Genomic DNA, 16,750 nt, shown 5'->3' with positions numbered 1-16,750 from the left:
GGCGCGGCGGCCGGCAGGGGGCGGGCGAGGGGAAGCGGTGCCCGCCCTGCGCGGGAGCGCGGCTCAGAGTCGGCGGCGCTGGCCATGCCGGGCGGCGCGGCGGCGGCGGCGCGGAGCTGAGCCCAGCCCCAGCCCAGGGCGGCCGAGCCCAGCCGCGCCGCTGAAGGGCACCGGCGGCGGCCAGGCTTCCCCCCACGCTCTCCCGCGGCTGGGGCGCGCCCGCCCCGCAGCATGGAGGCTGGGAAGCGCAGCTCCTCCGCCGGCAGCCGGGACGATGGCAGCGCTAACGCCTTCCCAGCCAAGCCGGCGGCCCCGGCGGAGAAAGCCCAGAGCAGCCCCGGCGGCGGGGGCAGCGGCGTGAAGGAGCATGGCAACTCGGTGTGCTTCAAAGTGGACGGCGGCGGGGGCGAGGAGCCCGTGGTGGGCTTCGAAGATGCCGAGGGGCCCCGGCGGCAGTACGGCTTCATGCAGCGGCAGTTCACCTCCATGCTGCAGCCGGGGGTCAACAAATTCTCCCTCCGCATGTTCGGCAGCCAGAAGGCGGTGGAGAAGGAGCAGGAAAGGGTTAAAACTGCGGGGTTCTGGATCATCCACCCCTACAGCGACTTCAGGTGAGCGCGGGGCTCGCACCTCGCCCGCCGCAAACTTCGGGTGTGAGGGGCTTCCCCCCCTCCGCGGGCGGGCCCGGCCTTCCCCCCCCCCCTCCGCCCGCCCTTCTCTTCCCTCCCTCCTTCTCTGCCCGGTTCGACGGCTAAACTTTGCCACCCGTGGCCGGGGGAAGGAGGCGAGATGGCCTCCCCGTGGGGCACGGCCCGGCACGGCGCTCTCCAGCGTGCTGCAAGCCGGGACGGACCCCGCCAGGCCCCGCGGGCAGCGGCCGGCCGAGGCGGGGCCTGGCGGGGTCCGTCCGGGCTTGTCCCCACCGCCGCGTTCCGGGCTTGGGAGAACTCCCCACAGGAAATAAAATCGCGGCGGTGGTGGTGTTGGCGGGCTGGGGGCGCACACGCCGTCCCCTTCCTGAGCGTACCCACCGCCCCCCCCCCCCTCCGCCCCTTCCCGGCATCAACACTTGTTCAAGGGGTCGCGCCGAGGAAGTGTGCCTGGGCCGGAGCGGCCGCAAAATAACTTTCCCCGAGCTCAGGCTGTGTGGGGAAACTACCTTTTCCTCGGCACGGTGGGTGAAGGTGATGCTCAGGCGAGCGTTCAGGTGAAAAGCAGTGCGGATAAATTCCCGGGAAGAGGTGCTTCCCTTTAAAATTGCATTTTAAGTGGAGGATGGTGTTCTCCATGCCAGCTGGCTGTATGCCTTTGTAAATTTAACGCTCCCTACGATATTTGCTGGAGAGCGATCGGCGCCGCCGTTAAGCATGTTTAATCAACGGCTTGAATTGAACAGCCAGCGTGTATGCAGTAAGTGAATTGCATGGGAGACCGTGCTTAAAAAAGGAAAATCCAGAACGTTCAATAGTTACATGGATCTTCTAAGAAAAAGTAGGTTAAATGCTTCCAGTGGGAACAGGGAGAAATACTTCCAAAGTCCAAGTTTCTGTGGGACTATTCAGAGTGAGGTGTTACGCAGCGAGCTGCGCTAGCACCTTGCAGTCGAGCCCGAGAGCGGAGGAGCAGGGCAGTGCTCAGTTATGACTCGAAACCATGCTTCAAATCCCTGCTTTTTTCCTGGCTCCCTGGAGGCAATAAGCTGCACTCGTTCGTTTCCTGGAGTACCTTTTCCCCCTCGCATGCCAGCTCAGCTGCACTAGCAGGTGCATTAAGGGGGGAGAGAGCCAAGAGTCCACCCACTCCCTTTCTGCCATCCAGAGAGGGACGTAGCAGGTCACATCTGATACTGGGGTAGCGTGCGTAGGGGATTGGGGTGGGGGTCTGATACCCTCTTACTTAGCCGTGTGTGTGCATGAGTAACTTTATTCACGTGAGGATTCCATTAAAACGAATGAGATTGTTCTTGCAAGTAAATTCACTCATTTTGTTGTAAGCTTGGTTTCTGAGCAAGGCACACAACCCAACGATGTTTTGTGCAATAGGAGCTTATGCATCATATTGTGCAGCATGTAACTTTTTAAGCTGATACGTGAAATAGGTGATAGGTGTGTTGGTTCTGTTTCATTACAGAAATATCTTCTAATTCTGTCCTAATTCTTCCTGTGGTAAGGTTTAGAGGTCGTAGCATATATTTACTCATTTTTTTCAGTAGGAGTATTCAACACTGCATCTGTTTCAGGACCATTGTCTGCATATTCTTAAATTAACTGTATTTTCTGGGGGTTTTATTATGTTTTTATTTTATTAGAATGGAGGTGTTTGTCTTTTAAATAAAGTTCATAGTCTTTCATTAGTCTTGGGATTATGTGGCCTGATCTGGATGCAATTTTTTAGCCAGTAGGACTGTGTTACTGAGAAATATGAGATGTTTTTGTTGTTTCTCCTGAAATAATTGCAATCATATAGCAGTACTACTTGTTTGCGGTGGCAGTGTTTATAGAAATGGGTGAAGAAGTTGTACTATGTAGTATATTCATCTTCCTACATGGGAAGATATTCCTATATGCACCAAGGAAAGTAAGTGCCTCCTAACAGTGTCTTTCTACCAGAATAAATGCGTATGTATGTATGGAGTTGTTTTGATTCATTTCTGTGTGTGATTTGTAAAAAATGTAATGCTTATATGTAGAAAAGCCTTAAAGCATCCAGAGACAGGGTTATTCTAATTTCATCATATTAATGTTGATACCATCAAAGGAAAGAACTAAATTTTGTACCAAAACAACACGAAAAAGGTCAAAACCTGAATATTTTACAGTATCCAAGTGTGGAGATTTAGGCTAAGTTTGCAAATCGACCCATTCTTAGGGTGTTTGTGGGCCATATGAAAATGGACATCACAGTAAATTTTAAATATAGGCACACTTAGGAGAATATTGGATTAACCACGTAAGACAGAAAAATTCTGGTACGGGCTCCTGTGGACTCTCATTTATTTCTGTTTTTCTAGTTCTGGATGCTTGTATGCATTTGCTGGGATACTTTGATACATTTGGTTACATTTCTTGACCTCATTCTCTTGATTTTTATAAAACTTTGTATGAAAGTTTTATAAACAATATTTTGCTATGTCGTCTGGGCGGGTGGGCAGTGTTCCTGGGCCTCCCTGCCCCCTTTTTTGGTATGAACAGAGTGTGGAAGCTTTACCTGTAAACTCGATGCTCTGTGAATCAGTTACTTGCATCCTTGTGGGGCTTGGTGTCTAGTTTTATGGCTCCCTGTCCCGCCTGTGTTTCAGGGAAGAATTGGCTCTTCTTCAGGCAGATACACCCTTAGAGAATTAAATTCAATAAGTGTTACATAATTTTTCCACAAGGGGACCATTTTGTTCCTGGTTGTCTTTTCCAAGTCTTCTGAGGTTAATGTCTAATTTGGAAGCTATTATGTAAACCGAGCACCTAATGCACATCAAACCCAGCACAAGACCTCTGTTTATCTCTTCGCAGCTGTGATTACTGCGTCTCTAAACTTGGACAAAAATTCTGTGTAATTGCATGACTCATAAAAGTGAATTTATCATCAATGTTTTGGTTAGAGTTTATTGAAGTCCTGCGTGCTTTCTGTGAGATACCGAGTGCCTCTGGCCATCCCTCCCCACGTGCAGAAGAATGAGCCTGCAGGAGAGCATCTCCGGTCCAGCCCCGTGGCCTCGCAGCCGCTGGATGAGAGCAGCATGAATCCAACGGGAGATGGGAGCAACTGCACATAGTTCTGCTGCTGCCGTACGCGTTTCACTGCTTTCATAGCAGAGTTGCGGGGGACGTGGCCTTTGGGTGACTTTTATTTGTTACGGCCTTCTGGTATTAGTGGAAATGTACGCGGCTGATTTTTCAGACGATTAATTACTCAGTGTCCTTCAGCACGTCTGGAGTTTCTTTAATGCTCAGAGGGCTTGCTTGCACGTTCCCAGCCTGTTGGTCCAGCCCTGTGGCATCTCCCTCCCTCTCTGTCTATGTACACAGAGAAATTTGCGCTCTCATGGAAGTCGTGGTTTTGTTAAGACATCAGCTAGGGCATCTGTAGTCCACAATCTAAAAAGAAGACAAGAGTAACAACCACCAGAGTCACACAGGAGAGGCATCTACTGACCAGAAATAGCAATGTATGGGAGAGACCGAGTGATGGTTACAGTTCTCAGTTTGATGATTGGGAATGGCCTTTGACTGGAAGTGGGGACAAAAATTTTAATGGGCTTCAAGATGAAGTGAAGTAACACTGTGGTGTGGGGTTGCCTGCCAGGGTAGCGGAGAAGGAGGTGCAGCGCGGGCAGTACTGAAGGTCTTTTCCCTGTGTAGATGAATACAAAGTATGAACTGAACTGCAACAATAGCAAAAAACTGTTGACATTTTCTGTCCAGAGACTCTGTCTGGGTAACATCTCATCTATTCAAGGACCACAAAGCCTTATTTTAATAACAGAAAAATAAAAGCAGAGCTAATTTTAAAACTTTAACAGAAAATGACAGGGCATAGTGAATAGCAGAGGTATGCAAGATATTTTTAACACGTATGGCGTTCCAGTTTCAAAACATTTTTGTATACACATTTCAGAGCCATCATGTAAGTTTATCAGGTTTATCATATAAATCTTTATACATCATAGAAAGCTCTATCAATGCTACCTGGTAACTAAATTTAATGTCAGTGGGTTTTAATCAGGGCAAAAGACACCATAATATTTGCACGTGTACATCTAGGTACTTACTGAAGAATATTTTTGTTTCTGTTGCTATTAAAAACTGTGCTGTTATTTTGTGCAGTTTTATGCAACCCATCCATGTTGTCATGCACACTTGCATCTTATTTTTTCAATTAAGTATGTGCCAAGCTGGAAGTCATAATTGCAACGTATTAGTGTGCCTCATGTTTTTTATTATACTTGTCTCAATTTTCAGCTTGCATTTGCCTTATGAATCAATTTTCTTTTCAATCTGAACCTATCTTTTGGACCTGCCTTTGACCACCAGCAGTCACCCTAACGCGGTAGACTGTGCACGTTATATGTGCAACTCACATACATATTTCTAAAATTTGTGCATGCATTGATTTAAAATGTGTTCTTCTTTGGGACCGGTCTTCACTCTACGTATTGTAACTATCATTTATATTTTAAGAAGCTTAGGGTAAGTGCTTTGTCCCTCTCTTTTGTCACATGTCTGTAATGTCTCAATTGAAGCAAATTAGATTTATCTTTTTGTGAGCTGTAACATACTTAGGTTTATATAAAGCAGTAGAGTTGAAAGGTAATGCTATATGTGATGAAGACAAAATGTGTTGTATCATACTTAAATGTAATTGATACAGATGTATGTATGCAAAATTAAGTATATAAATTGTGCTGGTTGCTATTAAATAGATCAGATACAAATTAGTGTGGGTTTTAATGGATACATTATGTCACTGGTAGTGTAGGAGTATGAAATGTCTGAAGTTTTGAATTCTCAAGGTAGTCATCTCAGTCTTTTTGCTCAGGATATGTCATGAGGTTCTCTTACAGTCTTGAAGCATTCGTATTTTTTGCTAATAAACTGATAATTAGGGATTTATAATTATACTGTACACAGTCCTCACACAAACCATTTTTTAAAAATTATTTATGTTTTTATGACTGAAGCACAATTTTAGCTAATGCTGTCTTTCATATATCATTTTCAAATACTATTGTGGTGACTATAATTTTTAATTCTATTAAAGAAGAACTTTGTACAGTTAACCTATTCATATTACTTGAACATTCACTCTTTGTATGTGACTAAACATAGACAACCATTTAGTGTTAAAAAGATTATTAGTTGTGCTTAGCTTTTTATTTGCTGCATTCCAACAATTTTTGCACTTTACTTCTGTAAATGCCCCAAAGGACAAAATAACAAAATTGTGGCATTAATCTAAATAATGAATTTATAATGTCTGAAAAGTCTTTCTGAGAGTAGGTTATATATTAAGCTTTATAATAGTTCCCCAGGTAAAATGCAGCTCCCATGAACGTAGGCTGAAAAGAAATACGATAACGGTCCTCAAATGCATAAATGGATGTTACAAAGAGGAAAGAAATTACATAGAAGTAATGGGGTGAAATTGCAGCAACAAATATCTAAATTAGACATTTAGGAAGCAGGACCAAAAATAAGCAGGGAAATATTCTATTGGAAATGCTTTGATGTGGAATATGGGCCAGAAATGCATTAGGCTGTTTTTCATCTTCAGTTCCTATTATTTTTAATATTGAATAATGTCTCATCATTGGCTGTCACTGATTCATTTGTTATGAAATCTAGTTGACTTAAGCTAGCTACTGGCATTTCGTTTTGTGCCAGTTGTAAGCATGCGTGAGTGAAAATGGTTATGTAGATGTGTATGTTGTTCTGTTGGGTTCATGATGGCCATGTGCTCTTGTCCCCTTTAAGGTTTTCTTCAAGAACCACGAAAGCAAGTCAGCTGAGTAAACCTGAGGTGGGTGCAGCAGCCACTCACCTTTCAGACCTCTAGGGGATATGGGAAGGATTATGCCTTTCTTTGTTCAAGGAAAGCAGTTCATTTTAATGATAAGACATCCTTACTTCAGTAGATAATGTAGAATCCTAATGCATAGTTTGAGCTCATGTGTATGTTGAATATTTCCCAATTTTCATTATGTCCATTCTAGTCCTGGAATAACAGTACATTCTTTGCATTTTCTTTCACACTTTTGATATGTTAGATACTCGAACGTAGAATAAACTTTACAGCAGAAAAAGACATCTGTAAGCATAACTCAAATAATTCCTTGGTTCTCTGAGGTACTTTTAATTTTACTTGGGATTCTTTGAAGATAGCTGGCAGCACTTATGAAGAAGTAGACAAGTACATTTTTTGCCTACAAGATGCTTTATTTTGGAATATTCACCTTCTTCACAATCTAAATAAAGGCAAATATGTTCATCATGATTTTGAGATATGTTAAAAAAAACAACAAACACAACAAAACCAAACCAGAATGTTACAGAATTTCTATGAGCAATCTAAAAGATGATGTTTTGGGGAAGTTATATGTGAGTCATTAAACTTTGAACTGGGATGCTCAATATCATGAGAATTCCTCTTCCATTTTCTTTTTTTGTTGTTCTGACTGCAGTAAGAAAAAAGCACTTGATTAGTATTATCTCTCTCTATATATACTTATCAAAATTCAGATCTCATAAGATCAGCATCATACTTGGGTCCATGGGGAAAAAGCACTGATTCTGTTATTCCCATTGAATATTTTAGCAAGACTACACATTTTTTAATGTGTACTGGCACTTTATTTGTTAGCTTATCAAAATAAGCAATGCTTATTATTGAGTCAGTAAAAGTGTTTTCTTTATATTAGGTTTCTTGGACTTGAGTTTATGGAGGGAACTGTGAATTGGAATACTACATAAAAGCATGGAATATTAAATAAAGCTCTGGATTTAGCATTTGTTTTGGGGACTTTGGTAGCTACAAAGATAAATAAAAATGATAATGTTTGATAACTTGCTTAGGCTTTTTTATGGTTATATAATCAAGTTAAAAACTGAGTGGCTGAGATTCGGATTGTTCAGCCTGGGGCAGCAGAAATAAAGACGTATGAAATCAGAGGTCACTTAAAAAGTATGAATCTTTACCTCTGCATTTCTGCCTACCTATCTAAGATCAGTGAGATTGTAATATTTAATTAAACTTTGTCAGCTTTTTTTTAAGAGGCTTTGTTTCAAGGTACACAACATACTATTTTTATAGAGGAGGGTAGAATATGAAAATTAGTAGAGAAGTTTACTTTGGTTGTAAATAAAAGGTATCCATTCTCACCTCTGCTTTCACTCAACAGCATGCCTGAGAGCTGTCTTCTATGTCAACATACAATTTTTGAGAGAGAGGAAACTTTTAACCTACTTTGCAATGTTTAATTTTTAACCTGACAGTGTAGTTCTTGTTAATTGCTTGAAAGTCCTTTAGCTGTCTATTCTCTGATTCTTTCCCAGAGGCATGATTTAATTTTAAAAATCATAGTGTATTCAGCTCTAATTATTGGAGGGCTCGTTCTAGACACATAGTAAGGTATGTTAATGACCAAAAACTGTATCAGCTGGAGTCAATGTCAGTACTACTTCAAGGACACTGTCATTTAGCTTCCATAAAATCTCTGCTAATGTCTTTTAATCTGATGATAGTCAGATTCAGGCAAGCTGCATGATATTTTGCAATAATCTTATTGCCGTGGTTTGCAGTGCAAAGCTGCATGTTATTTTGCAACAGTCTTGTTGCCTTGGTTTGCAGTGCAAAGGAATAAGTCTGGAGTAAACTTGTGTTCAGAAAATGTTAATTTGATAACAAAAGAAATGCAGTCTGTTTCCACTGTATGTTTAAAAAAACCCGAACCAAACCCCAAATTGTTTTTTATTTATGCCAGTGAAGTTCCCACAACTGCAGTTGCATCATGTAGCTAAGAACAGGATTTTGTTTTTATTTTATTAACTTCTATGCTGTTTATGTGGATATCTTATCTAAAGGAGCACATTATTTACCAAATAATTTGTAAATTATTGGAATTTAGTGTGCTGCTGACATTAATAAATTTTCTATCTCTAGAAATGTCATATTTATTAAAAATTCTTCTTAAGATATTTTGTTTTCAACTGAAAAGGCACAGGTTGCTTTATCATAGAATCATAGAATCAGTGAGGTTGGAAGGGACCTTTAAGATCATCAAGTCCAACCATTAACCTACCCTGATAAAAACACCACCACTTCTAAACCATGTCCCTAAGCACCTCATCTACCCTTTTCTTAAACACCTCCAGGGATGGTGAATCCACCACCTCTCTGGGCAGCCTATTCCAATGTTTAATAACCCTTTCAGTGAAAAAATGCTTCCTAATATCCAATCTAAACCTGCCCTGACATAACTTGAACCCGTTTCCTCTCGTCCTATCACTTGTCACCAGGGAGAAGAGGTCAGCTCCCATCTCTCTAAAACCTCCTTTCAGGTAGTTGTAGAGGGTGATAAGGTCTCCCCTCAGCCTCCTCTTCTCCAGGCTAAACAACCCCAGATCCCTCAGTCATTCCTCATAAGGTTTGTCCTCCAGCCCCTTCACCAGCTCATGGTCAAAGTTAGTTTGGGGTCTTTCTTTGGTTTTGTTTGTTTTTTTTTTTTTTTTTTTTTAATAATGTAATTTAAAATAGCAAATACACATAAAAATTGGTTTTACTGCATTTCTTTTTTCTTAGGTAGTATTACTCTTTTTCACCCAATTCTCAGTCTGAAATTGACTTAAACTTACACTTGTGCTAAAGCTCCAGTATATAGAGAGCCCCCAGAAATAAAATGTGCCCTCACAATATCAAATCTTCCAATTCTATATGCAGCATACTCTGGTTGCCTCCAGTTTTTTTCTCTTTTGTCAGCAGAGTAAAGTATGGAAGTATTGATGTTTCCTTGTCTGGTTCTGTTGCATCTTACAGTAACTTACCAGATCCTCCAAGAGGCACCTCTCTTTATGGCATGACTGCAGCAATAGGCAGCGTGGTTCTGCTACGATCTGACGTTAACCTGTAGATTGCAGTAAATTTAGGGTAATATATCATAGGATCTTGATGATAAATGATTATTTGAACTTGCTCCAGGTCAAAGCTATGGAAAATATATGGAACTTTTATAAGATACATGGAGTAAGATCTATCCAACTCTACCCAGGAGATGGAATAAATGTATGCCTGCAAAACCGCGGTTATGCAATCAAGCTTTCACATGACTACTGAGAGGTTTTCCATCAGGCTCTTGAGTGACTTCTGTCTATCTGTTCACTCCAAGAGGACTTATGATTTCTGTCTGGTAGAGAATTATGAAACCAGTAGTAGGTAATAATACCTCCTAAAATATCTTATTACTGCCTGACAGTACGCACTTGCAAGCTTCTGGGTTCCCCAAACACATCCTGGGCTACAGGTTGCTTCGGATGGCTGCATATGGGCTCGTTTGCACTTGATTTCTCAGTGAAGGTAACAGCCAAGCCGAGCTTGTCTGTCACACTGGTTCACCTTGCCTTTAGTGCCAGACAAGCTCAATAGTAACACAAAGATTTCCTTTTGCAACTCGGGATTAGTCTGTTAGACACAAACTTGGAAACAAAACATAAGTGGTAAAATAAATAAAGAATATACTTCAAGCTTCAGTTAATAATTGGGTACCTTTCTCATTAGCCGCCTTCCCAAGTATATACTTCAGAGATGTCCTTTCTTCGGAGCTGTGTGTCCAGTGTTTATGGAAACTGCTATATAGGTGACTCTCTAAATATTGAATCCTGCTTTTTCTGTCTTTTATTTATAGAATTTCGTATGGTCTAATTTTCAGGTAGTGAAACCCTGCTATAGGCAACTTGCAGTTCTCATCTGAAAGTTAGCAAGAGCATGGTGATGTAGTCCTTAACAGATTTTTTTCTTGGAAACAACTTTTCCCTCATTCTGTTTTTCCTTCTCCCTCCTACATCTCTTCCTGAAGATATAATGAATTCCTTTACATAAATGGAAATGATGCATTGATTTTTATTTTTTTTTTAATTTGTTAGCTCTGTTATGTAGTTTTCCATTCTTATGGAATCTGTTAGCTGGGAGGTACCAAGCTGTTTGTTCAAACTAGCAGGGAGAAGTTAGCCTAGGTATTCTTCATACTGTCTTGGAGTTTGTAAAAAAATACAATTGTATGCACATTTTCTTTTCCCCATGACTTGGCCAGGTTGGCAGCTTTCTGTTGAGAATTGCAACCTGATGCATTTGAACATGCTGTTACCATAGACCTTGTAACAAGATACTTTGCCAAAATTGTCCCCTCAGCCCATTTATTGCCATCTTGGAAATTCTAGTGCTGCATACATCTATCACATTAAAGGTATAATTATAAGAAACACACTTCTATAATGCAAAGGGAGTGTGGTATGAAGAGTAAGCGCTGCCAGATGGTAGGCAATCTAACGGAGCATTTAAAAAGGGTCAAAATCGAAAATGTCTGAAATCCAATGGCTTATTAAGCAATAGACGTTGCATGTGTGGGACAAGTGAGAGATAAGTAACCTAATTTAGGTGCCCACATGACCAAAATTGACTTTTAATTGCATGCATTCTGTCAGCAAATATCTGAAATACATGTTTTTACTAACTTAGAGGTGTTTTTTGAAACTTGGAGTTGAATATTATATGCAGAGATGTACTGCTGGATATTGAAATGTTGAGTAGGTTCTGTACGTGTTCTTATTGTGTATTTTTTGAAGTAGTGAATTTATTATGACGAATGATCTCTCTGAAATGGAAGAAGAAATCTAAAAACAATTTCAAGGTTTTTGATGTTGAAATAAATTAAATCCAGGACCTAATAATTGTATTATTTCATATGCATATTACTTAGCTAGATGTAAACTAAATACGACATAAATGGTGACCAAATCCAATTAAATGTCTTTGGTTTTAGTTTGCTATTTAAATGTATTAGCTACGAGTTTAAAATTTCTTGCTTCCTTTTAAACTGTCCTCTGTTCCTGTTTCCTAAAGGTAGGTTTTCTGGTAGTCTCGCTGTATGCTGTGCTCTGTCGTTCACATGCAGGCTAATTTTCTTTTGTCAAGAGATGATTCTGGTTAAGACAGGTCTGAGGAATAGTCCTTCAGTATTATGCAACCTGTCAGTGTTATTCAGCAATTTCCACCACCACCCTCCTCATTTCCCAGGACTGCACGAACATTGCTCGATGTGACCGTGGTTGTTTCTATCATTTCTGAGCTGCAACTGACTTTTACATTCTCCACGAGCTAGACCAAATTTATCTTTCTGTGGAAGGGATGGGAGAGCTGCAGTGAACTTCCACTCCCACACTTGTTCCTCACAGTGTGACAGAGTTCAGACTTGCTTCAGGGAAAGAGAGCTAGCGTTATAGCCCAGGAACGCAGGTACCATCAATGCGCATAAAATGGCAGCAGATGTTCCTGCTGGGGCTACTGACTTGTAAGCCCATTAAGTGTCACTGAGTAGCAACTCATCTTAACATTGAATGTGCATACTGATTTTATGCCATTGGCAAAATGAGCAAATGGAATATGGTATTTAACTTTGTTTCATGTTTCCAGTACAAACTTTTCAATTTCTGGAATGGCTTTGAAAACGTCAGCTTTACCCAGTGCTCTGCACAGAGTGTGCAAATCTATAGGATGTTAGAGGAAGAGCCGAGATGGAAGTCAGAAGCCTATCTATCTTTGGATTTCAGAACGAGCTAGGGACCTAGATACTTTTAAGCATCTGGACTCTGTGGCTGAATATCTTTCAGAATTCTAGCCATAAGGAGCCGTAAATGGTAAAACTGATTTTTAAAAAATGCCGCCCATGGGTGCTGTGCATTTGCAAAACTAATATATCAGAATAATTTGAGTATGCTCCATGTTCCATTTCTGCCATATTATAGATTTTGATTTGCAGTTTACGGATCAATATCTTTTCTAAGATTATGATGAGAAGTTCTATTAATCATTTTTTTCACGCAATTTCTTGCTGTTCTCCACCGATGAATTATTAACATCTATTTGGCTGTTCTAATTATTACACATCTTTAGCTTAAACGTGTTTGAATAGTTCATAACTCACTGTCCTCTGAAAATGAAACATAAATATTTGGCTAAATTAAATTTTGTCTTTCTGAGGAGTATTGGCTTGTGGCTAAAACCTCTTCTGAGGTCTCCAAAGTGAAATGTTTTCATTTGCTGAAAGCCAGAAACCTGTTTATTATATTTAGGCAACTTCATTTTGAGTGAATATGGATGGAAGATAAAGATGGACATCTGGCGTTTTATTCACCACAGTAAAGGGAAGCTCTTTTTGTTTTGCTGTATGAAAGCAACAGTCATCTGTCTGTATGGGAGTAAATAGCTTCCTTGGTATTTTGGCTGTTGTTTATAGCTCAGGTCATAGGTCCCTGACCAAAGTTTCTTTGAGTGCTTATTTTAGAGCCGCTTATCAGTGGCTACGATTATAGGCAACTTTACTTGCAGGCAAACACTTTCCCCTGTCACCCTTAACCTGTACTGTGTGGCTGATCTCGAGAGCAGCACGAGGGCTGTGCCATTGTTAAGGACTATGAACTACTTCGTTTGAATGCCTGAAGATCGTAGAAAGAGAAATTTTGTACCGAGAAACTTCAAAGTCAGCTGTGAAAAACAAAACACTCTACCAAAATATGAAGTGGAGAACTAGATTATTAAATAATTCCCTTTTATATTTTTTTCTGATAAATATTTATAGGTGAAGCATATAAAAAAGCCTGTGGTTAAGTTTGAATAAATTTTCAGATCTTAGTATCTTTATCAATCTTTTATTTTTCAAGCTGAAAACTGACATGTTTTTCCGAAGCTTAAAGTGACTTCCTCTATTTTTTTTTTTTAAAGGCAACTGTGGAGGAAAAAACCTTTATCTAATATACATATTTTGTGTAACAGTTCTACTTTGGATGGACTATCTCAATGAAGATAGAATAGAATTTTAAATTAATCTATATATTGGTAACAAATATCTTCCAGTGGCTCAACAACCATTTCATGTGACTAAAGTAAAACAAAATAATTAACAGACGTATTTCAAGCCAATAATCTGCCATAATTCAATAAATACTTTCAACACATAGTTTGTAAATGTAATACATATTGTTTTTAGAAATGGATCTTGATCATCTATTTCAATGTTGTGTATACCTGTGACAAAATGTAATGGAACCTCTTTTTTTAATTACAACCAAGCGATGGATATGACCTGCAGTACTGCTGCTGGCAAAGGTGTACTGAAAGGAGAAAAGTCCTCATTGCATGTAAAGGCAATCTCTTGGAGTGCTTTACATTGCAAGTTATCTCCTGTTTTGCAGATCAAAAAGCCATTTAATAAATAAGCATATGTAGGTTGTTTTGTTGTTTTGTTTTGGGTTTTTTTGAAGGCATTTGATTGTTTGCTCTTTTAAGAATAACCGAAGGGATTTCATTGAAAAAAACTTCTTTGTTCCCTTATATTGAATTAAATTGCAAAAGGGCCATTCAGTAATTGCATCGATTACACTGACCAATGTTCATAAGATGTCAGAGGCAGCCGCTTGGTTTGTAATCCAATTCTCCACCCTTCGCTGAGCTGCTCACCATGGCAGTACAGGAGGTTTTGCTCAGGCCTGCTTGCATGGAGCTTGCTGGAGCGTTAGAGGGTAAATAGCATGAAGAGATGAGGAGAAGAGCAGAGGTAAAACTAACACGATTATGGTTACTTAGGCCAGTAACTAGAACGTCTTTGAACATCATGTATTCTCTTTCTTGTTTGCTTTGTTTGCTTTTCTGGGTTTTCCTTTTTGTTTTAAACAGGTGAATATCAGGTCTATCTGATCACTGCTCTGTCTAGCTGCATAATTAGCTGATTTGTTTTGGCAATGCAGGCAGAGAGCTATCCTGTCAAAAGGATGGTAAGACTCAAATGTGCAGTATGTAAATCGGAAAATTTTAAAGAAATGTTAAAATTACACTGCATATGCTTAAATGCTGTGGAAGGCAAATGGCTAGCAGATAGATGTGGATACAAGTGGAATAATGAAAAAAAATGGGGATTTCTGAATGTGGCTGGTGGAAGGAGAAACCTGCAAGAGCTGCATTTTATTTCTGGTAGGGATAGGTGTTCTGTATAAAGTATAAAATTATGTTTTGAAAGATAATGGTAAAACTGAATGTTGAACTTCCTAGCTGAGCATCCTCATGCCTGCCTGCTGGTTAGTGCAGAGCTGCCAAGGTGCATCACCCTGTAAAAAGGGGTTCATAATAAATACACACGGGGAAAGGTATAAGCAAGCTTGTGCAAGACTACTTCTTTCATTTCTTAAAATATTTTGTGTTGTGCACATTGTATTTTAAATTAGTTGATTTTTAGATAAATTGATACAATGAATTCAGTTAATAAAAATAATAAAATAACAATTCAGTAATCATACTAATAGAATTTTCAGGGTGTATATTTCAGCGTGTACCTGAATGTTTCCTGTATCGGCTCAGGAATCAAAACTGTTCAACCTTGATGTTGGAAATGCAGAGTAATTTCCGTCCTCTGCCGGAGATGATTTGAACCTGTACATTTACTATGCACAGCACTTCTGGCATGGATACTTTCAATACAATATCACCTCTCAGAGTTGTTCTGCTTTGATGGAGCAAAAAAGTGACAATGCCTCTCCAGTCTAGCGGTTGCCTTCCCTGGGAAGAAGGTTTTGGTTCCTGCTCTGGGTTGTATTTGTTTAGAGAAAGAGAACACGTCAGTAGTGTACCTCACTTCGGGAGACACAGTAGGGCTTGTGGGTAATGGATTTCCAAGAGGTGGGAGATCCTGGGGTCAGCTACCTGCAGGTAGCTGAGGAAAGTCAAATGGATTTTCTTAGGAGTTGGTGAGAGCTCTCGGTACTGAGCTGTTTTGCAAAAGGGGATGCACGTGACCTGACCATAGTTACTTATTATGTTGCTCAGTTGTGAAATTGAACTTTCTTTTTCCTTTGCTTTTCTAAAAAGTGTCTGAAATACATTTTAAAGCCTTTTCATCAAAGTGTAAGTAAAAATGAAGAAAAATATAATTTTTATTTGACAACAAATTCATCAGTTTCTCATGTTATTGTCACAATAAGCCATTAATGAACAAACACAAGTCATTAACATATTTTTAAATACATAAACGTTTTAATTATATTTAATTACCTTTTGAAGCAAATTATTTACTGCAACATGTGATATTCTGGGATTACAATAAAACAATTTACCGATTCATCAAACAGTACTTCCACTTATTTTGAAAGGTTGAAACCTGTGAACTTTTTATATTTGAGGAAACTTAGGCTTTGGAGCCAAAAAATATTCAGTCGTAAATTTGATTTCACTCATGATGTGGGAGTACAAAGCCTGCGTGTATGATCCATCAACTTGTTTTATACCTATCTATAGTTCTTTTTCACGTCTTTGATTTTTCCATTCATGAATTTGAAGACTACCTCTTTTTTTTAAAGTTTAAACATAGTGCCCAGCCCTGCCTTCAGTGAACTTTTTCAAGAAATGATACACCAAATTCTAGTAAATGAAAATTCGTGTTTGAAGCTGATTGTCTGAATGTATTGTACTCTGATTATCAGAATGAAATTGTTAGTATTAGTATATATGTCAAATACCAGAAATCTCCATGTCTTACATGAACCAAGTTGATGGTCCTAGTCTTGTTTTTTTGTCAGAGGTATTCATCTCAAAAAACTAATTGTCCAAACTCATTTGGTGAGACAGGCCAGTCTCCTCACCAAACCTGATGACTGAGATCTATCAATAGCTACTGAGCAATGTCTTCCCCATCATCTCCTTTTCTGAAGATAAGCCGAGAAAATGGACTTTGCCCCATTAGTGTAAACTTTAAAGATTACACTGATAATTGGGAGATTGAACTGATTAAAATAAAAAAAAATCTGTTAAAGAAGAATATTAGGTGATATTGTCTGGCTTTCTTGGTTTTGCAAGGTGGTTGTCCTGGTTTAAGGTAAGACAACCGATTTTCTGTTCAGTAGTTTTACTTTGCAGCTATTGAAATTAACAGCATATTGTGCAGACACTGTTCGCTCACAGAGCGATGACACCTGTGTTTATAGCTGATGCCCAGGCATGGTGT

General features: G+C 39.8%; 1 protein-coding gene across 1 annotated transcript in view; it reads left to right on the top strand.

The window, feature by feature from the left end:
* Window positions 1–231: 231 nt before the first annotated feature.
* HCN1 (hyperpolarization activated cyclic nucleotide gated potassium channel 1) overlaps window positions 232–16,750 on the top strand; it is a gene marked incomplete at both ends in the record, with an annotated part of 202,572 nt that continues 186,053 nt past the window's right edge. Inside the window, one exon of the mRNA XM_082497157.1 lies at window positions 232–611. Within this exon, the coding sequence (XP_082353283.1) occupies window positions 232–611 (380 nt within the window). The remainder of the gene's footprint in view (window positions 612–16,750) is intronic.

Source organism: Vanellus vanellus, assembly GCF_965231255.1.
Source record: "Vanellus vanellus genome assembly, chromosome: Z".
Taxonomy (NCBI): domain Eukaryota; kingdom Metazoa; phylum Chordata; class Aves; order Charadriiformes; family Charadriidae; genus Vanellus; species Vanellus vanellus.
Note: the sequence above shows the minus strand (reverse complement) of the source record. Positions and strands in the feature narration are given on the sequence as shown.